Source organism: Sebastes fasciatus, chromosome 20 (assembly GCF_043250625.1).
Source record: "Sebastes fasciatus isolate fSebFas1 chromosome 20, fSebFas1.pri, whole genome shotgun sequence".
Lineage (NCBI taxonomy): Eukaryota > Metazoa > Chordata > Actinopteri > Perciformes > Sebastidae > Sebastes > Sebastes fasciatus.
The window spans coordinates 18,760,611-18,786,014 of NC_133814.1; the positions used below are offsets into that span (position 1 = coordinate 18,760,611).

Consider the following 25,404-nt stretch of genomic DNA (forward strand, 5'->3'; position numbering starts at 1 on the left):
ACATTGTACAATCTAAAAAGGACAAAAAATATCTTTTAATTAATCAACCATCTGTTGCCAGATCTTGCGAGAGAAACGAGCAACCAGGTCTATAGAAACAAGCCCAAAAGAGCGACCTTACCTACCTGCCACAATATGAAAGAGAGTAGCATCCACTTAATCACTTATACTGTATGTATACATTTATTTTGGATTGCATGCATTTTATTGCATTTTTGCATTAATTTTTAGCCTGTAACTTAACATTTCTCTTGTCAACTAAACTTAAAGAAGTTGAACTTTTAGTATAATTTTTGCAAAGACCGTGAATCCAATGTTGGTATAAGCCTCATCTGAAGAGACCAGTGCTGCGTTTCTTTTATGTTTTTCAGTGATAGCACGTTGAACCAGATCGGCATGATGTGCTCATATATCACACAAAAACGGCAAACTGCCTTTGAATCGTCCCTCAGTTGAGGGCAAATCCAATCTTTAAGTACACTCTCTTTTTCCCAGTCTTTGTTGTACTTTTTGCCATATTTTGCCCACTTACTAGCTGGCATTGTTAGCTAAACTCCATCAACCCTGCAAAGATTTGTCTCACAACAACACTCTGAGTGGTGGCAGTTGTGTACGGATCCTGCAACAGGACAAACTAGACAGGAGCAAGCCCAAATGAGCAACTACACTTTAGAAACATGCCCAAAAAAAACGTCTTTTCATGAAAACAAGTCCAAACTGGCAACTGTGTAATCAAACCACACTTAAAAAACAACAACACATGACTCTGCTTTAATATCTTTGAATTCACTATTTAATTTTGTACATCTGGTCACAAAAAAAACAAACAATCAAGACCTGCCAACATCTCTTTCTCTCCCATGTATTCACTCGCTTGCTCTCATTCACACACACTTTCACAAAATCACCACACTCTCTTGTGCTATTTTCTATCTTTGATTCATGTCTGCTTTTATAACTTAGAAAATAATTTAAATAGAAAAAGAACATTGATTTTTATGGGCACTTGAGAGAGATGGAGCTCAAACGAAGGGGCTGGCTGACACGTCAGTGGTTTATTTTTACTGAAGTAAAGGGGAGGTGGGTAAGTTGTTCAGAGTTGTTCAGAGTTTCGAGTTGTTCTCCCAAAGGAAGGAGTCATTCCGCAGCACTTTGGCCAACTTCTCGTTGAACGGCGTGTAGAAATCCCGCAGGATCTCTTTAGTGATGGGCAGCATGGGTCCCAGGTTCTTGTCGGCCGGCCTCCTGGTGTTCGACGCCGGACTTCTTGTGATCTCTGACTCTATTTCTTTTGTCAGCAGCCCTGCGAAAACACACACAAACACTTCTTTCACATCACCTCCTTCCTGGGCCACTTCAGATTTTGCCGCAGCACTAAACAAATGGAACAAAAAATACAGTAAAGGACTCTGAAATGTCACTGTGTACCAGCAGTGCTCTCTGAGCAGAAGATTTGACGCTCTGGGAGGTAATCGCATCTTGGCTGGTGTGTTGGCTGCTCTTTGAAGAGCTAAGTCTGAGCTTTGGGGCACTTAAACTGTGGGATGAACCAGTGAGACAAGGGGGCTTCCAGACTACAGGGAAAAACTGTATTTGACTGTCGCACATATACACTGGCCTGTTACTAACAGCAATCTACTGTATGTGCCAAGGAAAGGTTGGCATCTTTGTTCCTAGGGGTGTAGTGATCCATCTATCTGGGTCGATATATCGATTTAATGATCAATGATCCAATATATCAATGCAAAACATCGATACATATTATCATCTTTAAGATGTGCCTTTATTTTTAAATTCTTAACTGATAAAAAAAACCATTTGCACTGAAACATGATGATGAGGTATATTTTTATTCTTTTTATTAAAAAGAATAGATTGTTTTTAATTTAAATGTCCAGAAAAGCCCAGTAATAAAATTGTCAAATCGTATTTTAATAGTTTTTTTTTTAGTTGATATAAATATAACTGATTGTGTTAAATGGGCATGTGATATCATCCCAAATCGATCACAGGCCCCTGAATTGAATCAAATCGAAATTGTATCGTGGCAGACTTTATCAGCACCCAAAGAATTGATATAATATCGTATTGTGATGAAACTTGTGATTTGAACCCCTAGAAAGTACAGAAGATGTACGAAAGTCAGAACAGCATCTGAGGGAAATTTCTAAGCTAGCAGGCTATACACGACTTAAAAATCAACAGAATGTCCTAATGCAGTACATGCTCTGCTCTTTGTTAACATGGTAGACATTAGAATAACCCTAATTTCCTCCTATGAATACTTAACTACATGCAGACGTGGCTGAAACGCTAACATATCCCTACATCTTTAGTGATCTGTTAATTATATTGATCAGAGCCACCAGAGGGAATGATTACAGACCAGGATCATATGGTGGGATGTGTTTCTTACTCACCCAGGCTAAGGAAGTCAAAGACTTTGTGCATGGTGTATTTCCTGTTAGAGGCGTGGTCTTCCAGCCTCAGGACCAGAATCTGTTCCCTGCTGAAGACGGTCAGCCAGTCCATTAAGTACACAATGTATAGGCCCACTTGCAACCTGACCTGAGGACACAAAACAGGAGAATCAATGTGAGATAACTGAGCTCTATTTAAGAAACTTCCTCCTTAGCGGAGGGACACGGGGGTGTGTGCATGGTTAAACGTCTTTAAGGAGATAAGCAGGGGAGGGAGGGGAAGACGGAAGGAGCTTTCTCTTTCATCTTCCTCTTGCGTACGGCTAGGTGATGCCAGACACTGTGTGGGCATGTGTGCTGGTACAGCCCAGTCTCACGGCAAAGTGTGTAATAGACCTGCCTGTCTACCGGAAGAATGTGTGTCAGTGTCACGTTTTCAGTCGCCAAGAGGTGAAAAATTACACGCCTGGTGCAGTGTTTTGTAGTGACGGTTGTCCCGTGACATTTGTCACCTGTTGTGTAGACAAAAGTCTAACTTCAGAGCTAGTTATGTAGTATATTAGTGAGAAAGACCACTTATTGTAGGCGGGTGGGGAGTTGGATGGGTCCAACAAACACAAGACTGCTGAAACACAAGCGGAAAACCCATGTTCCAGATTGGTATTTTGTTTGTAACGTGTTGGTTGTCATGTGTTTTTGTACTTGTTGTTCCCGTACATGTTTTACTTAGTTTACGTACTTATTTTAAGCCCAAACATGACTTTTTCCCTTAACCTAACTAAGTGGTTTTCTTGCCTGAACGTAAGTGAGTAGCTACGTTGCCCCCTGCTGGTACTGCACATTAATACAGGCATGTAATATTCACGTCTCTGTGAACCAAAACGTGACATTGACACGCTCTCTTCTGGTGAACAGGCAGGTCTATTAAACGCTTTAGCATGATATCAAGTTGGCTGGTATCATGTGGTGTGAGTGGTTGACGGATTTGAGAAAGATTGAATCAGAAACCTGCATCCCCATCTACCAGTGGACCAGATAATCACTTTATACCCCTACATGATGTAGTTGTAGTTTGTTTCACCTCATTACTGTGATCCATTAATCGTACATTTTCAAAAATGTGACAAACATTCGCTCGTTCTAGACTCTCAATTGTGAGGATGTGTTGCTTTTCTCTGTTTTATATCACAAGTTGACTATCTTTGGATTTTTGGATTGCTGGTTGGACAAAACAAGCAATTTGAAGATGTCACCTTGGGAACTTGTGATGGGTGTTTCACAAAATTAATTCCCCACAAAAAAATAAATTGGCTGCTGATCTTGTTGTGAGATTTCACCGGAGCGTTTTGCAGGTAGCCTAATTGTTGTTGAAATGGATTTTTTAGATTCCCATGTGACAGTTCATTGCAGAACAGTATAGGCGTAAACAAAATACCTTGTTACTGGGAGAGGAATTGTCTTTGTGTCCTCTTGCCTCTTTAGCAAAACTGAAGGGCCGTTCAGAATAAATGATTGCGGGCCAGGCCAACTCTTCCTTTTTGTTAAATCAATTTGGTGCAACAGCGAAGGCCAATGGTGTCCTCATGCTGGTGTTTATTCGTCTTTTCTCCGCAGACTCTAATCTGGGCTCTAAAACTTTTATCGAGGAGCCACAGGCATGAGAGAGCGCTGTAAGGACAGCTGTAATGCTTTTCGCATGGTCTAATAACTCTGAGGAGATATTAGTGGATGGACAATTAGGCCAGCGCCAGAGTGAGCATGCTCCCGGAGGGCCATAAAGCTTGTCAGTTGGAGAGGAGGACCTCTGAGTATAAGGCAGCCTGGAGGGGGAGCCAAAAGAGGACGGGCCCTTACTCCCCCCTCTCAGCCAGCCTGCCTCAAGGCACTATGGGAAAAGCTGGCCAGGGGCCCAACACTGGGGCCCTGCACTGCCTGACACTAAGACTTGGTCTTTTCTTTGAGTAAGAGGGAAGTTCACACCACTTGGTTTTCTGGTACAAAGAGCGTCTCTAGACACTGCCCCGCTCGATGGCTCAACAGTGTTGCCAATCCCTTTCATAAAGTCCACCCTGCAAGCTTTAGCATGTGCTAATGAAGTGTGGATTTCACTCCATCTGTCTTTTTCACTCCTTTTTTTTCTATTTCTTTCTTCCCACCAGCTGATACGCTGGTCGCTAAATTGCAGTTTTCTGCAGGGCTGTAAGACAAAAGCGTGAAGGAGTGAGGTGAGGGAAGGAGGGTACACTCACTGGCATGGCGTTGTTGACAGTAGTGTTGTACACACAGGAGCGCATTGTGTACTCCGTAAGGCACCCCTCGAATAGCTGCAGCGACTCAGACACCTTCTCGTGGAAATCTTCTGCAGACTTGTTGGCAATACCAAAGTAAAGGTAGTCAGAGTAGAGCCTGCAAGACAACAGAGATGTTACGTGAACACGTTTGAACCCATTGTTTTTCATGTTTTTACTAGGGCAGTCGTATAGTTATAAATATATACATACATTTGCATAAAGCAAGCACATTTGCCCACTCCCATGTTGATAAGTGTATTAAATACCTGACAAATCTCCCTTTAAGATACAATTTGTGATTAATCACATATAGTTTACAGCTCAGAAGATGTTTCCAGTGGTACAAATTGGATGAATATAACTAACTGAGTAGTCATCCTTGGACTGGACTTGATGGCTATTGCACTAATAAGACTGCCATTGAAATGATGCAGTATTGAGCATTCTCTATTCGATGACAGTTTTCATAGAACTGAATGAACAATATCCAAATAAGTGGTCATTAAAACCAGTTTATGACAGAGTGCTTTATCTCCAGCTGGAGATGTCAATGATGGCCAACTAAAAGAGAATATGAAAGCCTGGGACTGAGAACTTATGAGCAAAAAAATGCCATGATGTGGAGAAAGATATTGATCCTGAGAATAATTTTTATGGCAACATGCATAATCATTGTGAATGCTATTTAACAGTTTAATAGCAATGTGAATACAGATGGAGTAATGTCAAATAATACATTTCAATATTAGGACAAAACATTTATAGAGAGCGTCATGTTCAGACATTCTCTAATGTAAAAAAATCAATGTTAACCGCATAAAGTAACCCCAGTTTAAAGAGAAAGCCTCGCAGGCATTCAGCAGTAAGTTCTCTGATAAAGGCATCATAATGAAAAGCATGTGACAGCCCGGCTGAGTAAAAGGCTACGCATCCTCTGTGACAGTAGCTCTGTTGTTTCCTGTAAACATGGAAAGTATCTGTCTGTATCTGCAGTGTAAACTGCTGTGATGGAGGTACAAAGGTGGTGGCGGTGTGCGTGTCAGAGCTGCGTCTGCATCGTTGCTGGCGTGCATTTTCAGTGTATATGTGTAGCGGGAGGAGCCAGTAAAACAAGAGATTAGTGTCACCTCTCCACTGGGTCCCTGAGCATGATGATGAAGCGGGCATCAGGCTGCAGGGCGTGGACGAAATCCTGGATGAGGAAGGGAGGCTCCCCCTCTGTGGTGTTGTCGTAGAAATACACCCAGGCGTTGTTATCCCACATGGTGGACGCGCTGGCTTCTCCTGCGAAACACACCCACAGTGGTTCAAACAGAAACATGCCCACATACAATTATGTAGAAACAAAACAAAACTTCCCCTCTTTGTTGTTGCATTTGATGTGTGTAACTGAACGTACGCAAGGCTCATTATTTCCATTTTGTTTTATAGATTTTCACCAGATTTTTTCAACGCAGCAGATTGGTTTAAACCACAATTAATTAACGAATCGATCGAATACTTAATCAGCAACTGTTTTGATAATTAGCCTTATAGTTTAAGTCATTTTTCAAGCAATAATACCAAATATTTCATGTTTCTAGCTAGAGCTGCCCCCCTCTTAGTCATAGTCATAGTCATTTTGGTCTTAGTACACTAAGATATCTTTAGTCGATTAGTCATTTTTCACGCTGAATGACTTATTTCCAAGTAATTAATGAGCACATCTCTGGTAAACACAAGATTCAAAGTGGTGCTTTTGTGTGATTCATTGTGGAAAAAATCCAGTTTTACAAATCTGTTGATTAAATCAACTAATAGATTAGTCGACAAAGTCGTATGAGTGTTAGTCAACTAAGAATTCCTTTGGTCGAGGACAGACCTAGTTCAAGCTTCTTGAATGTGAGGATTTTCAGCTTTTCTCTGTTTATCATATATATATTTTTTTATAATATTGAGAAATATCTTTGGGTTTTGGACTGTTGGTCCAACAATCTGAAGTACGGCTGCATCTAGCGGTTATTTTAATTGTCGATTTTCTTGATTGATTGATTAGTTGTTTGGTCTATAAAATGTCAGAAAACGGGGAAAAATGTCGATCAGCGTTTCCCAAAGCCCAAGATGACGTCCTCAAATGTCTTGTTTTGTCCACAACTCAAAGCTATTCAGTTTGCTGTCATAGAGGAGTAAAGAAACCAGAAAATATTCACATTTAAGAATCTGGAATCAGAGAATAAAAAAAAAAAATGTTGTCTTAAAATTTTTTTCAAACCGATTAATCGATTATCAAAATAGTTGGCGTAATAGATGACAACTAATCGATTAACTGTTGCAGCTCTAATCTGAAGACATCATCTTGGGCACTGCGAAATTATGATGGACATTTTTTACTATGTTTTGACATTTTCTAGACTCGATTATTAGATCAATCAAGAAAACAATCGTCAGATTTTGATAATGAAGATGAAGTTGTTAGTTGCAGCTCTAGTTTAAACCAATTTCCAAATGCATTTCATGTCCTCATGCATTGACAAATTATGTTTCCTGCTTCAAAAAGACATTTGCAGTTTCAGTTTACAGTAACCAAGACCCTCATGTGACATTGACAGTACAGAAAATTAAGAATAATGTGAGGAGAAAACACAAATGAAATATAAATGCTATCGAGTTTTGTGTTATTGTTTTATCTGATTTTCAATCATTTTTGTAAGTATAAACGGATCAATTCCCCAACTAGCTTCTTCAGAAAAACATACAGTAATAAGCCTTAAATGTATGGAAGTTTGTTTTAACTTCTTCCTATAATTGCCTTTGAATCGAGGCTGTAACTAACAGACACAGCGTGTTCCCAACACACATGCGACAAGTCAATAAAAACAAAAGCTTCTTAAGCAAAGTGCAAAAACAAAAAAAAAAGCAAGAGCAATGACATCTCCAGCTGTGAGCAAAATTGCAGAAAGACTGCAGTGACAGTATACCGGTGCTCATAACCAGTCAGAGGACGTTGTTTTCTCAAACAATTTTGAGAGCAGAAACTTTTATCAGGCTGTGCTGAGAAATGATATCCAGGATTCATTAGGCTGTCTGTGCCTTCATTATCCTCTTATCTGTGAAGTGAAGCTGTGATGTATTTGGAGGGAACACAACACAGGCCTTATCTGCCTCCCTTCCTCACAGAAAGGGATGATAGCCAGGGCCTATTTTCCGCGATGACAACGTACGGTGAGAGTGAAACAGGATCGCTGCTAATGCTGTTATGTTTGAAATAATACACACTGTGATCAAGTCTATTTAAAGGTCTCGGTGTCCATTAAAAGGGCTTATTTTGCTCCGCGGGGAGAGGCCGTAATAGGGCAAACAAATCGCCAGACCGGCGTGCCTCCGGTGTTGGCCGGCGGTTGAAGAGAGTCAGAAGCCCGAGATCCTGGCCACAGGCCTGCACCTTGCTGGGCTCACCCAGGGCATGGTGTGAATACTGAGCAGGGCTTTGGCACACTCCCCCCTCCTTTACAAGAATTACTTATTTAAAGGGGGAAACAAAACAGGGCGGCATGCTAAGCTGCGCTCAATGCACCAACTCAGTCCAGTCTGAAAAGGCCATTGTTGAAAATTTTTTCTTCAGGCTGAGCAGCTCTTTGAGATTGTGTTTGGATGACGGGAAAAGACAGAGACGGATGGAAGCAGGATATGCAGATAGAGGACGGAGGCTTGTAAGACTTCTCCACCCTGCTGCGGATATTATTGCTGTCCTGACACACAAAAAAAACAATGATTCCTTTTACAAGGCACTTCAGTGAAGTGGCTAAGTGAAGCAGAAGGAAGTCCAGTATTACAAAGCTGTTAGAGCCCTCTCTTTAGGACTCTCTTTAAAATCATCGTCACTCGCTGGAGTGAGAGCGGCTGCTACGGAGCAGCTCCGTGCTTCAGCCTCACTACCCGCTGCTTTAATAGCAGCTTTGTAATATTGCAGGAGAGATTACAAGTGAAGTTCCAGGCAAGCGACACCGTGACAGGTCTCTCCCCCGAGCCAAACGCTATTGGCTGCAGCCTGACGAGGGCACAGAGTACTGTCAGTCTACACACACAGATCCCAGCGCCTGATACATGACCTGAGTAACTAATATGATACGGCGGAGGGTCATGTCACATCTGACATGATGTGACACTCGAGCAAAACAGGAAGGCAGAGATAACTCTGAACAGGAAATGTTTGTGCAATTAAAGCTGACTGGAGATCTGATTAGAGAGCGGGTTGACTGTGTTTTACACGCTATCAACTGTATCTTGTTCTCTTAGCTTCCCACTAATGTAACTCTTCAGATAATCATGCTGAAATAGATCAGAGGAGCTTCGTTGGAACAGATTTGTGCAACTTCCTGTCATAGTGTGCCACCAAAAAGGCTTGCTGAGTTTCACATGATGCTTTGCTTTGTTTGCTTAGTATTTGAGGTTAAGTTTCTGGGTTACAGTTAAAAGGCTATTGTTAATATTATAAATATAATTAAATTAGGCTCAGGTTTAGATTGGGATTGGACAAGGGTCAGTGTCTGGCAGTGGTTGATTTTGTAAAAAAAATAACAAGGGGCTGGTGGAGTCTCAGTTTGTTTGTATTCCAAATACAGGCACTGGATTAGGGACGTCCTGATCAAGTTTTTTTGGCATAGATCAGAGTCCTTTTAACATTGGGTATCTGCCGTTACAGAGTTGGATCCCATACTTTTATCAGGGTTGTCCCCTTTTAATCGATAAGTCGACGGTCGTTTCGGTGTTCAGTTTTAGTCGACTAAGATTTCTTTATTTTTTTTTTGCTGAATGACTTATTTCCAAGAAATTTATGAGCACATCTCTGGTAAACACAAGATTTAAAGTGGTGCTTTTGTGTGATTCTTTGTGGAGAAACTCAGTTTTACAGGTCTGTCGATTAAATCAACTAATCGATTAGTCGACAAAATCGTGTAAGTGTTAGTCAACTAAGAGTTTCTTTGGTCGAGGACAGCCCTAGATTATATTTATCTGACGCATTGAAATGAGTGATGTGATCAGCTAGAGAGAAGACGTATCACTCTTTTGGAGAAAGAAAGAACAGGAATTTGATTGGCTTTATTTCAGTCAATACCAACCCATCAAAATATGCCCTGATTCAGATCCTTAGGGTCGGCCCGGGACATTGGAGTACCTATTATAATAAACCCCTGGAGTCGCAGACTTTAACAGTTAGATTTAAACTATGTAAACCAGCGCCCTTTATACAAAAGAAATGGAAAGTATAAAAGTGGATTGCGTTTTTAAAAGGGGGAATATAGACCAGAGTCTATAAAGACACCACAAATAGTGACTCAACCCTTCCTTTCGCCAGATGCAGCAGTTACTGCAGCTCATTATCATTAACGGTCAATCCAAAGAAAGAATCAACAAAATATTTTCTACATTACAGATGCTGTGGCTTTGACCCTTGCACACCATGTTTTAGGTTGCTTTTAACATTTATTTTAAGCTTAACCTCTGCACTGACCACTGGTTACCAAATGGGAAGACAGGTGCATACATGTGAAGCTGACATGCTCACAAGTGAATTCATTTGTGAGGCGCAATTTAAACTGAATGCAATTGATTGCAAATGATACCACACAGGTTATTAGTACCACCAATGTGAATTGACTTTGCTTACCTATGATGATGTTAGGTTGGCTGGGGCTTCCGCTGGCATTTGCTGTGAGGTTGCCCTGGATTTGGTAAGCAGCCTGATCGAACAAGTCCAGGTAGTCCTCCACTGGGTATCGATCATGAAAGCCCTCGCTCAGACGGATGATGCCTGGGGGAGGAAGAAGACAGGGATTATAGATAAACTTTGTGGGGTACAGTTACATCTTTATAGTGCATGTTTTACTTCAGATCAGACATGGTTTGGGTGGGAATCTGTAGCACTGACATCCGTGTGTATCCGTGTGTTTCATTGATCACACCAGTGGGCAACCTCCGGGTCTGAAAAGTGAAGCCAATGTGGAAGTGTCTTAAACTTTAATTCTTTCTAACAGCCAGCAGGGGGCGACTCCTCTGGTTGCAAAAAGAAGTCCGATTGTATAGAAGTCAATGAGAAAATGACCCTACTTCTCTCTTGATTTATTACCTCAGTAAACATTGGTAACATTTGTTTATGGTCACAATTGCTAGTTTCAAGTCTTCTTCAATACAGCATGATGTTCATTTAGTAAATTATGGTCCCATTTACAGTCAAATAGACAATAAAGTAGGGTATGCTTTAGGGCTGTGTATTGGCAAGAATCTGGCAATACGATACGTATCATGATACAGGCGTTACGATTCGTTATGTCGCGATATATTGCGATACTGTAAGAAAGGCGATATATTGTGTATTCTTCAAAACAGCAGTCCACAAACCAATGGGTGACGTCACGGTGACTACGTCCATGTCTTATATACAGTCTATGGTTCAGATCAATCCAAAATCAGCTGGGAACACCGTCTCCGCTCAATTTTCCCTGTTTCCAATTAAGGGCCAATGTCAAGTTAATGCTTTAAATGCAGGACTTTGCAAATGTGTTTTCAATCTGAGCTGTTGTGGTCTGCAGTATAATTACAATTTACTCTGCAATTGTGGAGATTCAGGGTAGGGCTTACAGGAGTATCCATGCAGCATACGGATAATGAGGTAGCTCAGGCATCTGTGATGCTTTGATGGTGTCACAGTAAAACACCGCTCTCTAGTTCGAAGGAAAACATGATTAGAAAACTCTAGTAAACTCTCCAAACACCCAGCCTGCATCATTACTAATCCAGGACGGTTACATGAGGTGTGATGGCGCTCGCGCGTGTCTCGCTTCGGGGCTTTGTTTTCATCCCGTTGCTTTTTGATATGAAGTGTCACAATTTTCTGTGTTTCTTGATGGGCATTGTATACGGCGGGCACACATCTGCTTAAGATTCAAACTGCTCCTCTCAGAAAGTTATGTGACGCATCAAATCACCTTTTCACTGCATCGCATGAGTGGAGCCTTGAGGGAGGAATGAAATAAATAAATACAAAACAAGAGCATTTGAATTCAGAGTGTTCTCAAAGGATGTCTTAAGAGAAAAGTGCTGATTACCAGCACATAGCTGTAAGAGCAACACTAGAAGGGAAAGAGAGAGAGAGAGAAGGAAAGTGGCAGCAGAGATGAAAGGATGAATGAGGAAGGAGGGGGGGGGGGGGGGCAATAACTGAGAGGGACCTATGTCCTTGGGATACAGCTGCATTTGCTGCTACGCAACATCACAGGCTGCAGAAAACACAAGGCGAACAATTCATTCACATCCCGCAGCTTTATGAGCTTCCAATAATTATCAACTCAAACTGAACATGACTCATTAAAACACGTATTGCACGCAGACTGATCAATCCACCGGTTTGGTTTTGCGAGACTCGAGAGGGATTAGTGGCATAGTCAGCCACTGGATGAACTTCAAAAGGATCGTTTTGGCTGCGACGGTTAAGCCTCCTTTGATTTTTTTGCAGTGAGAATTTGGACGAAATTTTAAAAATAAATGTGGCCAATACTGTTTGCTGCTCCTTCAACAAGTATTACGCCAACCCCCGCTGGGTGAAATGATTAAAATCATTAAGTAATTTTTAGACAGATAGCTCCGGGCGAAAACAAAATGTATGTATCAGTCAAGAATAAGTTCTCCGCTGTAAGAAATTACCATTAAAAAAAATCACGCTGCACTGATGTGATAATGCAGCTGCTGTTCTTAAAGGAGAATTGGGAGATAATCTACACACTATGCGTCTTTCAACTCGCTATAAAGTCATTATCTAATCTGCTTCCGATTTCATAATCGGAGCTGACTTTGAACAGATCGGTGCCCTACAGTTTAACTGCTGCTCTTCACTTTTTTTTTCTCTTCTTCTTCTAGTATTTCTTAGCAAATGCACATTAGCGACACACACACACACACACACACACACACACACTGACTCACACTCCTGATGCCAGCCTCTTGAGCTGCTGAAGACTCTCCATTATTCATGAGTCTTAATGGCTGTTTAAGTTATAAAAGAAAACAAAAGGCATAGTAGGTATTGAGAATAATGGTTTGCCTTCTTTTGGGAGCAAAAATACAAGACTGATTGAGAATCTCAGTTTCTTTAAAATGTTGCTGCTAGCCTGGGCACTAATTATCAACTACATTGATTTAGAAAAACATTAGGGCTGTCAAAGTTAATGTGCTAACGCAAATTTGTTTTAATGCAACTATTAATTTCTTTAACGTATTAACCCAATCAATATTTCAGAGGTTGTAGGGGGCTCAGTTTTAAAGCTAAAGTGAAGATACTGGTGTCATATGAACCTAGAAAACCTAAGGAATCCATAGGTACCATGTCTTCCTAGCTTGTCACGAAGGAAGCTAAATAATGCTCCATACTTTTTGGCAAGGAAAAACTGGCATGGCCATTTTCAAAGGGGTCCCTTGACCTCTGACCTCAAGATATGTGAATGAAATGGGTTCTATGGTTACCCACGAGTCTCCCCTTTACAGACATGTCCACTTTATGATAATCACATGCAGTTTGGGGCAAGTCATAGTAGGGATGGGTCATGATTTTTGATTTTTCGAATAGAAGTTAAATAATAAATAATCGAATAGTTTATGCGACTATTTGTCCTGTCTTAAAAAATATATATTTCCCTTGTATTAACCGTCACAGGCGCTGCCTGGTAGTAACGTTACTACCTGTAAAACGTGTGTGGTACGTTCAGTTTGGCTCTTTTCTGTCAGCGCAGGGGTGTGTGTGTGTGTGTGTACATTTTGAACAGATAAAAAATTCGAATTTAATTTGTGATTCATCACGATAAACTATGGACACTCATGCGATTGACCGCAATTCAATATTTTAATCGATTGACACCCCTAAAAGACTTTCCTATCTAAGATGCTTTTTTTAGTGTCATTAGGAAAAAAGTCACCAAATCAAACCAAAGGAGCAGTAAAACAAAGCATCTTCAAGTTAAGTGGGGGGTTGGATTTGTTTTCAGTTCATCCAAATACAGTCTCACTCCCAGATCTCGCATGGCTTTTAATCCCATCTGTGGTGGTGTGGCGGTTCTTTTAACATCACAGATGCACACATGGCGAAGCAAACACACACGATGGCATCCACACATTCAGATGACAGAACCGCCATACGACCAGATGTCTACTGCGAGGCGGCGCTTACCTCTCCGCGCAGTTTATCTCTTTGTTTGAGAAAATTACCACCTGTTCAAACTCCATGAAAACCAACAGCGTAAGCCAGGATTGTGGTAGTAGTACAGTAGGTTGTGTGTGTCTAAAAAGTCAGAACTGAAACGAGCCAGTGATTATGTGATAATTCATAAGTCTCCACAGACTCAATTGGCAAATAGTCCCTAAAACTAGAGAGAAATAACATCCTGAATTATGCCTCTAAGAGTTTGTGAAATATGCAACAGCTCCCTCGTAAAATGAAATGATTTGCTGTGTAATTATTTAAACGTATGATTGCTCTGTTACTCTTTTAAATGAGAGTATAAAATCCAAAATGTGCAAAGAGGGAGCAGCCAGGAAGGTGTAAAATAAAGCAAGAATTAGAAGCCAAAGGAAGCAAAGTTCATGGTGGCAAGGAACGAGTGTTTGAGTGCAGGAAACGGTGCACCCACACACACGTGGGTTCAAAGTGTACAAGGAGGCTTCACACGCCGTTTTTTTCACGTGTTCTTTTCAAGTCGTTTCTACCACAGAGACAAATCTATGTCACAGATGGTGGTGAAGAACAGTTAGTCTAGATCTTTTCTGCATATCGTCCTAGTTGAGCTGTTAATGAGCACAGCCACCGCATGAGCTCAACCATTTACGTATGTATATCAGGATGGGGAAGTTGCACCGGTAAGATGTGGTATGATGATGATGATAAGGGTGTCAAAGCACACAGGAGGGGGGGAGGGAAACAGAAAAAAAAGACGATTAGAGTTAAAAATGTTGAATGTAGGAGGAAATAAAGAACTTAAATGCACCATTAGAGGCCTAAATCTGGGGGCCAACAACTCTCAGGTAGAAAATAAACTGTTTATTCTTATGCACAGCACAAAATGGTGCTTGAATATTCATTTCTCGGTTAATTGCATCGGGAGATTGAACTGCGTGCATCAGAGATACTTAATTCATGTCACATTCAGGGCTCACATCCAGCTAGATTTCACACTATTAGAAATAATAATAACGCTGCAGCTTTTGGTATATTTGATGTAGAAAAATGTTCAGCTTGACATTAGTGTGAAGTTGTAGTTCAGCATTTAAATGACTATCTAAATATATGTATTTTGTATATACAGTTCCCTTTGTCACACGTGTATACTTCCGGTAACTTCACCAAGTCCGTCGCTACCTCTCCCGTCAGCTCCTTTCTCTTTATACATCCATGGTCAGCTTGAATGCATTTAACATAAATGTCAGTATATGGGTGCTCTACAGTTGTAGCGTCAGCCGATTTGACCACGGAGATGAGAGTGACGGCTGGCTTGACTGCACGTTACCGCAATAGGATAAAATTTCCTTTCCATGACAGATTTAGCATGTAACTTCAGCCATAATGTCTAGCTCTTCTTTTCCTGGCAATGTGTGAAACCCAAATTGTTTCCATACTTTACTGTATGTGTCATGTTTACCACTTTGGATTTAACATGTGAGGGTGCAGGTCGTATCCACGTGGACCCTCCGCCGTTTTCTACTTTCTCGTTTTGGCTCGCTGCGGCCGGCTGCGGTCTGTTTTGGTGACGGATATGGAACAGATATGACGTCACATTACTCAGCAACTTCCTTCTACCTCCGCATAGACTCAAATGAAGCAAATATATCGATTCTGGCATTAAATGGATGGAATTTAGTTACTACAATCCACACATCTTCACAACACGATGACAGTAAGTATATAGGAGATAAATGTAATCATGCTTATGAAACAGAGGCTGAGACCCCTCTTCAAACATCTGTCACTAAGTGCTTTTCTGATGCCCCCTGAAGCCTCGCTTTACCAAAATAAAATACTGTAGAGAGTCACGTTTCACACTTTAAATGCTCTCGGGCTGTCATTATTGTGTAGCAGCATGAAGGCCTCTACCACAACAAATTATAGTTTTCTTTACTCACCAAACCTCTTGCGGGTCCACCAGTGTGGCTCTTTGAAAGTGGTGAACTTGACGTCCGGGTGCAGCCTCAGTCTGTCATACAGGTCCGTCGTGCCACACTTTGGTTGGCCGATGATATAGAAATAAGGAAGGCACCGCATGCGGTAGAGTTTCCCATCGTGGTGAAACAAGTGTTCTCGGAAAGTGTTCCTCAAGTGCTGAAAAACCGTCCGGAAGCGCCTCGAATAGCGTGCGTACAAGTTTGTCCTGTATGGGTCCGAGGTGATATTCCCAGTATATTCCTCATACCAGCAAGGGTTCTTCACACCAGGCAGGAATTTGCGGGGGATAGCAGAAAACATCTGTAAAAGCAAAGAAAGCAGGCTGCATTAAGCTTCTGAGTCACAGTACATATAAATACCTCCCCGTTATTTATTTATACGCATTAAAGGAAGAGGTTTGTTCCAACAATTTAAAAACTTTATTTATGTGCACAGGCCACTGTTTTGGCTGAGGTAGGCAAACACCATCTGTGTAGGATCACACTGCAAGTTTGTGCAGGAGGATACAGTCTCTAGAGGGGCAGTGAATTGGCTTTCGATGCATAGACGTATTGACACAAGTGAATGCACATATACATGCAAATACAGTTCAGTCAGACAGTATTTAGAAATTGACCATTTTTTGTTGTGTTGGCTCTTAACTTCACGGTAAAGTTTTGACTTTTCATGTGAGATTATTCACATCCACATCAGATGAACAGTGTGGGAGTCGTAGCCATTCTTATCCACAGTCCTCCAGGAGACAGAAAGTGAACATAAAGTCAACATAAACTTAAAGGGCGCTTCCATTATGTCGATTTTTCTAGGTTTTCCAGTGGTGTTCCTTATCTATTCAAATCCAAACATTCACATTTTGGTCGAAGTGTGTATGTTTTAGTGTCAACATTTTCCCATGACTTTCTAAAAACTTTTCCTCAAAGATATTCAGTTTACTGTCATAGAGGAGTAAAAAACCCTGAAAATATTCACACATTTAAGGAACTGGAATCAGAGAATTTAAACTTTTTTTTCTTAAAAAATTGCTCAAACTGATTAGTCAATTATCAAAATAGTTTGCGATTAATTTAATAGTAGACAACTAATTGATTAATCGTTACAGCTCTAATGTACATGCGACCCCACTTCAGAAAATCCGAGCTAAGCCTTTCAGTTAGGCTATTTACAAACTTAGCACAGCTCATTCTGATTTCGTCACAGCTTTTTAATAACGGCTATGTGGGCATTTCCATTAGAAAGGTGGACCCGCTCTTTTAATATTGGTGTCAAATCATTTGCATTCAATGACAACAGCAGACACCCTTGTTGTCTTTACTGGGTATGCTCTGCCTGGCCTGTACTGAAACTTTTTCCTTGTTTTTGGGGCTTTTTGCCTTCAGTCTGTTCCTCAGCAGTTGAAACACATGATCAGTTGGATTGAGGTCAGGCCACTGACCAAGAACATTCCACTGTTTGGCCATAAAAAACTCAAACTTTGCCCTGATGCACTGCCCTAAAAAAACCTATTAGTCCTTTACTGTTTATCCAGTATGGATTTGGACACGCTCAGCACTTAAACTTTATAGTTTCATTGTTTCATTTCAAATCCAATGTGCTGGATTCAAGCAAAAAATACAAAATAAGAAGAACATCTGTCATAACACTTTCTGAAAGCAGTATACATGCAGCCAGCCCTCAGTAGAGCAGATCCATCTTTTCAACTGTAGAAGTGTAGCAACACACTTTTCCTACAGTCTTTTTCTGTTCACATTTCACAAGTGTTTTTGGTGATCAAACACAACAAAGGCCCTATGTTACTATGACCCGCTCACTCCCTGTGAGACATGTCTACTTTAAGGACAATTAATGCCGGATCCATCCACAGACGTGGTATTGATTGTCCCGCGGCTACACTCTCCTATTCATTAGCTGGTTCAATAAGAAATTAGTTATGTTGCAAATAGCCCTAGCACAAGCCATTATCATTAGGATTAACAATTAATAGAAGCAGGCTTTGAGGTGAGACGGACACTGCGAGGGGAAGCCACGGGGCCAATGTGTTGGAAGACAGTGGGATGACTTTGAGCTTTAAATCCCCTTCTGTAAAAAAAAAAATTGGTGGAGACATATGCAATTATCTGGTGCGACATGAAGTGTTATACAAGGCTTTCAGAGCAGTTTTATCTCTTTATAAATTAAATTAGAAACTGCAACCAGTGGGGAATAGCAACAGTGTAGTTGTATTGAACGCAGTGTAGACAGCATGTAGTCATGAATACTGATTTGAATCACCTTTTCACTTAGCATTTAATTACGCTTCAAGACACATCTGTGATTGTCAATTAAAAGAGAGATCAATATCAGGCAGGGCCATGTTTGTGTTATGATGAGAATAGAAAGATAACATTTACACCATAAAACACTGAGGTATTCATTACCGCAATCAATCTGATAACAAAATCATTTTTTTTATAGAATGTGCGTCCTTAAGATCTCTTTGAATGTATTAGGACGGATATACTCACATGTGGCTCACTGTTAACCAGCGCCTTGAACTCCGGGAGCTGTCGGCTGCTTCGAAACTCCACCTTGGACGCGATGGACTTCACCACCAGTTTGATATGTGCGTAGTCCTTGACTGAGGAGAGGTTAAAGGCAAAAGGTCCCGGGCTGACCAGGCTGCTGAAGTGGTAGGGGGACGGCGTGAGGAGGAGACCCTTCTTGTCTCCCGTCAGGATGTACGAAGCCATGATGAGGAACATGACGGCGAGGCCGAACAGGAAGCTGTAGAGCCGGATCTTGCGGAAGCAGCCCAGGGTGCTCCAGCGCCTCGGCAGCTCCCGCTTCACCTCCAGGACCGCGAACAGGTTCATGGGCGTGTCGTCCACCTGCAGGAGCAACGGCCTCTTGCGGTAGTCGTCCGCCGCGGAGCCCAGCAGGCTGTATTTGTAGTCCATCTGCGTCATGGTGTCCCAGGTGTCACAGCTCAGACACAGGACGGCGTTATGGAGCGGGAGCCAACAGGACAGGAGGTTTTGGGACGGGGGAATGGCTGATAGTTGATATCCATGATGGGTTAGTGGAGACCAGCCCACCTCATCCTCTGACGCCTGCCTATTAAGAGGAAAAAGACATTGACTCACTGTTTCATGCCTGGGCTGATGCAGCAACTTCTAAAACCTCAGAACTATTTGATATAACCCTTTGTTTCCACCCACACTTTGTCTGTGTAGCTGAGGCTTCCTGTTTCACATTCACAAAAAGTTGCCTCAGATGCACCAGAAGTTTGATTGATATAATACTGTGACAAGAATAAAGTCATAGTCACATCCTGTTCAAAATGCTGACTTGCATTTGTGTATCTGCTTCATTTGGGAACCAGGTCGCAAACAAGGCCAGGCACTGATTGAAATTCTTTCCATTTTAGTTTCAAATGTACATTTCATACCTCAAGAGCACATCATCAGAAAATCACAAAATAATGCCGCTTTGTGAAAGCAGTCAAACGATTAGATAGCCGGAGGGAATTTCACTTAAACCCTCTGAAGTTTTGGCAATATCACCTCAGGCTGAACAAAAGAAAAATAACTGACAGTAGAGAGAAAAACGGTGACAGAAATGTGTCTGCTCTGAATATTGACGACTTAAATGCCACTGTGAAGTCATCCTGTAAACTCGCTTCATGGAAGATTTGACACAATTTCGATTCACTGTGACTAATAATTGAGTCACAATCGCATTTTGCAGGGGTTAAACTAATTTCAGCGACTTCCTCTTACGCTTCCTGTTTTAATCAGACAGCACAGCAACGCCCTCCCCAACCTCCCGGCCCATCCTCCCGCCCTCCCCGTGCAACAATGTGGAGGGAGTGATAAGGACGAGGGATGCATTCAGCCTAGAAACTACGAGGCTGCTGCGTGTCAGACTCTCCTGGGGAGAGACACGAATATAAGAGATACCCCGGCCTGGACCGGAGAAGGGATTATATTATCAGAAAATGGTATTCCTCACTGTGAAGTCACATGGATCAACAGTCGCCCACAGATAAAAGGATGGCCAATGTCTAAAGGGCGAAAGAATTGGGGATCTTTTAATGATAATGCTCCTGTAGCAGCAACGTGTTTTATCCTTGAGGCTTTCTTTGTGTCTGGAGCTGAGCCAACACGATGGCGGTGAATACATCACAGCACAATGACAAAGAGCCAACAGAGATGAGGGTCTAGGACACTTCTCAGAGGTTGAGTGGGATGTTCGGCCGAAGCCTTGAAACTGCATGGATACAGGCCTGACGTTGACGTATGTTACACCTGCATCTGGCTCGCATACATCATAAGATAAGGGCCCTATGGAAGTGAGTCATCGCTCCTCCTCACCACGACTGCTGATATTGTCTGCCCCCCCACCGCCGCCGCCGCCGCCGCCGCCCATCGCCCACACCCTTCTCACAACTCTGTATTCATGGAGCTTGCGGCAGAGCTGATAAGAGGATGGCTGGAGGAGCGCCTGCCTACCTGCTCAAGCAATGTCATTTACCCCCAGCTGGGCCCTCGGTGTCACCCCCACAGCAACAGTCTCTCCAGGAGACAGGTGGGGAAATAACGAGCCGTGCTCTGGAAAGATGGATTTCCAGCCCTCAAGAAGTTGTCTGATGGCAACTTCAGTCAGTGAAAAAGAGAGCGCTGAAGAATAAAGGGCTCAATGCAAGAACACAGTCAGATAATACTGTTTTTTTTATGCCTCCGCGCCGGTCACTTTGACCTCATGTGCGTCCCATTCTCGTGATATCTCAGGAACACTGGGAGCGAATTTATGCAAATTTGGAACAATCGCCCACGTGGACTCATGGAAGAACTGATTAGATTTTGGTGGTCAAAGGTCACTGTGACTTCACAAAACAAGTTTTTGGCCATAAGTCAATACTTCATATGCTAATTATGACAATTTCACACAAATGTCTGACAGGATAAAATGATGAAGTGATGACAACTTGGACAGACATGGATGTAAACTGTAACTTGACTGATTGTCAGAACCATACAACCGCGAGGCGGTAACTCTAGTATCTTTGAGCCAGGAAATGAACCTAGCAGGATTATATTTAGTACTTTCCAAAAGAAATATATATATTTTAGGGCTGTCAATTGATTAAAATATTTAATCACAATTAATCCCATGATTAAATTAATTGCATATTTTACCTTAAAGGAAGATTTGTCAAGTATTTAATACTCTTATCAACATGGGAGTGGGCAAATATGCTTGCTTTATGAAAATGTATGTATATATTAATTATTGGAAATTAATTAATAAAACAAAACAAAGACAAATATTGTCCAGAAACCCTCACAGGTACTGCATTTAGCATAAAAAATTTGCTCAAATCATAACACAACAAACTGCAGCCCAACAGGCAGTCTGTGTCAGTGTGCTGACTTGACTATGACTTGCCCCAAACTGCATGTGATTATCATAAAGTGGGCATGTCTGTAAAGGGGAGACTCGTGGGTATCCATAGAACCCATTTTCATTTACATATCTGGAGGTCAGAGGTCAAGGGACCCCTTTGAAAATGGCCATGGCCATTCCTTAGGTTTTCTAGTTTCATATAATGGCAGTATCTTCACTCTAGCTTTAAAACTGAGTACACTACAACCTCCGAAAGATCGGCGGCCCGTCGGATTTTTAAGAGGTCAATTAAAAAACGCAAGATGCGTTAACGCTTTATTATCGTGTTAACTTTGACAACCCTAATATATTTATATGGCGAGTGAGAGTAATTAGTTTTAAATTACAATATCTACTTCAATTAAAGTTTGCACGCCACAGATGGTGTATCAGTGCTTGTCTTGCACAAAAGTTCGCCATAACAAGCAGTCTTCATGTGCTTCTTGTTATGTAAAACAGTCTGTAATTTCAACAAAACGCTCAAATTTTCCCAAAGTGATGAAAGCTTAGAAAAAAAACTAAGAGCTTTGCTTTTACCAGAAATGTAATTACTGCAGGTCAGATGTCCTGTTCCATCAAAGAGATGATGGACACACTGCGTAATCAAAGCGCTATGAGTAGGATGACATTTTCAGGATTGCACGTCAGTAACAAGCCCACTGTTTGCTACCGATGAGCATATATGCTCATCTGTAGTCGTCGTGCCATTAGCACTTATTGACTCTGTGTCCTTCATCAAGGCTGAAGTCAATGAGGTGCTCGTGCTAAAGGCTGTTTAATATTAAGGGAAGGAAGACGAGAGCACGAGGGTTAAAGATGGAGAGTGAGAGGTAAAAAAAAAAAGAAAGATGGACAGAAAGCGGAAAAAGAGGCCGCGTCATTGACGAGACAATGTCATCCTCAAGGGAACTCGCATCTAAATCAATCAGTCAGCTAACTGTAGCAGTGGGCGACTGGCAGCTTGACAGATCTGCACTATTCATAAAGCAAATACGTTGCTCCTGTCCATCAAACATGATGAAACAGACTAACTAGAACAGAAATATGGCTGGAGGGCAGTGGACAAAGAGGACACAAGGTTGCATCATTTACCTTTTTCTGCTGTCAAACCTTCAAATAATAGTGAAAAAGTGAGGATTTGAACATTTTCCTCAATGAAGATGGATGTATTTATTTCTGCACCTCCAACATGATTAAGTTCCTCTGACCACGGCTTGTAAGAGAGATTAGTAGCTATTTATAATAAGGGTTTATTGTAAGTAAGTTATTGCTTTATTGATGGATAATGCATTGTTTATCAATGCTTTATAGATGAATAATAACCATTATTAAGACAAACATTTTGGTTGCCAGGTTGTGAAAACTCCCATTGGCTGGTGTATATCCTGTTCTAGCATAAAGTGCTTTGACTTTTCACTTATAATATAAGCAGTAGCTTCTGTATTACTTTTAGAGCCTGACGATACTGGATTTTTGAGGAGATATCTGCTGATATATATTGGTCATTATTCATTTTTGATGAGGATCCTTTAAATTTGGTTATCAAACTAATGTGACATTTTACATTTCAGAAACTTGTCAGTGCTCATTGTTGGCCTGTTATTATAATTTAAATGTTTTAACAAGTTGTTAACCAGCCGATCTGATGGATTATTCTTGTGGAAAAAAAAACTTAATTCATTTGCTAATTGTTTTGGCACATTAGCTTGTCAGGAAGAACGCTAAATGACGCTCCAAAGTTGGGCTAAATTTTGGCGCGGAAAAACTGGCATGGCCTCTGACCTCAAGATATGTGAATGAAAACTTTGAGATGAACAGGGTGAAAACTGTATCTTTGAGAGATAGATAGATAAAACAGATGTTGACAAACATAATTTTTGCATAATGTGCAGTTGAAAAAAGGTTATAAATCACAATATATCTTATTGCAATACTCAGCATATCGCTAAATGCTTAAAATCGCAATAAGGTCGTATCGCAACTTAAGTATCGTGATAATATAATCATGTCATGGGGCCTCTGGTGATTCCCATCCCTATTAGGTACAAATTATAAACCCTTCATAAAGTATTCTTTATTAGAAACTGCTGCTAAGAAAGGAAATATCACTAAGTTAGGGAGTCTGCAAGTCAGAAAGTTCCAAGTATGAATGTCATCTGACTGCAGAGCTCAAACACATTAACCACACAGATAACTCAAATTCATAATGATTGTAATTAACTTCAAAGACGCTGGCATCAGTGGTAATGGCCTGCATGCTGTGCTGATAGTTCCCTCCCTGTGTGGTGCAAATGGAATTGCCACGGCCTTAATAACTCATCAGGGGGAGACCTCTCCGTACTGTCTGGCCTGTCATTCACAGACGGATCAGTGAAACAGGCAATCAGGCAGATTTGTTTAAAGTCTGCCGTCTACGCCGCTCCGAGCTGTCCATCTCCTCTCAGGAAAAAACCAACCAATCTCACACACTGCCAGCTAATTGCCGTCCTCTTGTGTACCTTTTTTCTTCTCCGCCGAACAATTCCTTTCTTTGTGTTTATCGCTGTCAATGCACTATTATCGACGCAGTGTAGATGGACAGATTATCTTTTATTGTACTTTATAAAAGCGCCAATCGAAATCTATTGTTGTTAAGCGCCATTAAGCCATCTGTTGCAGCAAATTAAATCTCAAACTGGTTATATCGCAGCTTTTCTTGTGCTGTGGACGTGACAATTTGCTTGCTTTGGCATTGATTGCGGAGACAAAAAGTGGTTGCACAAACATACTAGACTTCACGTGCAGGGTAGGAAGGAATATTTCCTATTTTTCCTCTTCTGTCCGTGACTTGTGGTCATATAGGAATGATAAAAACATTCCACAGCCCCTTTTAAACATTCATTCGTCAAACCACAGCGACGAATGATCATTATACCTGGCTGGAGAAGCAGTCTGCTGTCCTACTTCCTCGGCTCTATGGTATTTCAAATGGAGGGAATTAATTGCGTGGCCTGCTGATGGGGCCCCTGAAATGCCCTTTTTTTGTTTTGATCCAAAGCAAAGCGGCGGCTCACTCGCAGAGTACAGAGAACTCGCTGCTCCATATCACAGAATATTGATAAAAAATCTTAGTTATCCCCACAGACCTCCCTGTGTTGTTTTCTTCATCTTCGACTACTGGAGAAGATTAAAAGACCTTTTTTTTCTATTGGGCATAACACTAACCCATTTACAGAGGAACTCCGATGTTTCCTGCGTGTTTTCTCTTTGAAAAACGATGCAGTAAACTCTTGAAGACACTCTTGAAGACACTCTGTAAGATGTTCCGCCTCAGTATATGTGTCCGTCCTCAGAGGACCAGAAGACTTGTATGTCAGACTCTATTTTATTATTCATTGCTGTTTACATAGCATGACGGCTTTAACTTGAGTTATCTGCCGGAGCAACAGGCAGATTAGAGGTTGTGTCGAGGACTGGGAAGCAGTGGGATTCTATATGAGGTTTTTCCACAAAGTGAGTCGATAAGTTCAAGCCAGTCTGATCCACATTACAGCGAATAGTTGATGAAAAATGGTTAAATCCTCAAAGACAAATGAATCACTGGGTAAACAATTTATAATCACAAGTTAAATCAGAGCTAGGTGGATGATGAAGGAGGAAATGAAGATGTTATTGGAGAAAGAGTAAAGAAATGCACTCTCCCAATGCACAGTATACAATGCAAACACTACAGACAGGATGAGGTGCAGAGTAGGTTATGTACTGACTGATAAACAAGAGAACACAGGCCGTCACGTGTTTCTGGACATTCGGAGGAAAAACGCACGAAAAATGAGGAATAACTTTTCATAAGACATCATATAAACCGTTGTATGAGGAGACTTTGCTCTTTCAAAAGGGTGTACTTGCAGCTATATTATCATTATATCAGTGGCACAAAATGGTCTTAAAATGACAATAATATCATTTATCGCAATTATTTCTGGGACAATATATCGTCCAACAGAATAAGTCATCGTGACAGGCAGTGGTTATCCGTGATTCATTGTGCAGGGGTGTAAAGTAATACACACATCTCGAGTGTTGCAGTGTAGCTTCCTCCCTATACAGA

The 25,404-nt window shown here is 41.3% G+C and overlaps 1 protein-coding gene and 1 long non-coding RNA gene across 5 annotated transcripts in view; one reads left to right on the plus strand and one right to left on the minus strand.

Annotated features, from left to right (window-relative positions):
* The window catches only part of LOC141758623 (uncharacterized), a 95,969-nt gene that overhangs the window by 3,878 nt on the left and 66,687 nt on the right, over nt 1–25,404 (plus strand). The window lies entirely within an intron of this gene.
* The window catches only part of chst15 (carbohydrate sulfotransferase 15), a 41,159-nt gene continuing 16,530 nt past the window's right edge, over nt 776–25,404 (minus strand). For all 3 annotated transcript variants that reach the window (XM_074620206.1, XM_074620207.1, XM_074620205.1), the window contains exons 2-8: nt 18,395–18,983; nt 15,854–16,193; nt 10,359–10,502; nt 5,839–5,995; nt 4,670–4,826; nt 2,421–2,568; nt 776–1,303 (exon numbers count right to left, since the gene is read on the minus strand). In XM_074620206.1, coding sequence (XP_074476307.1) covers nt 1,104–1,303; nt 2,421–2,568; nt 4,670–4,826; nt 5,839–5,995; nt 10,359–10,502; nt 15,854–16,193; nt 18,395–18,835 — 1,587 coding nt within the window. In that variant the 5' untranslated portion in view covers nt 18,836–18,983 and the 3' untranslated portion in view covers nt 776–1,103. The remainder of the gene's footprint in view (nt 1,304–2,420; nt 2,569–4,669; nt 4,827–5,838; nt 5,996–10,358; nt 10,503–15,853; nt 16,194–18,394; nt 18,984–25,404) is intronic.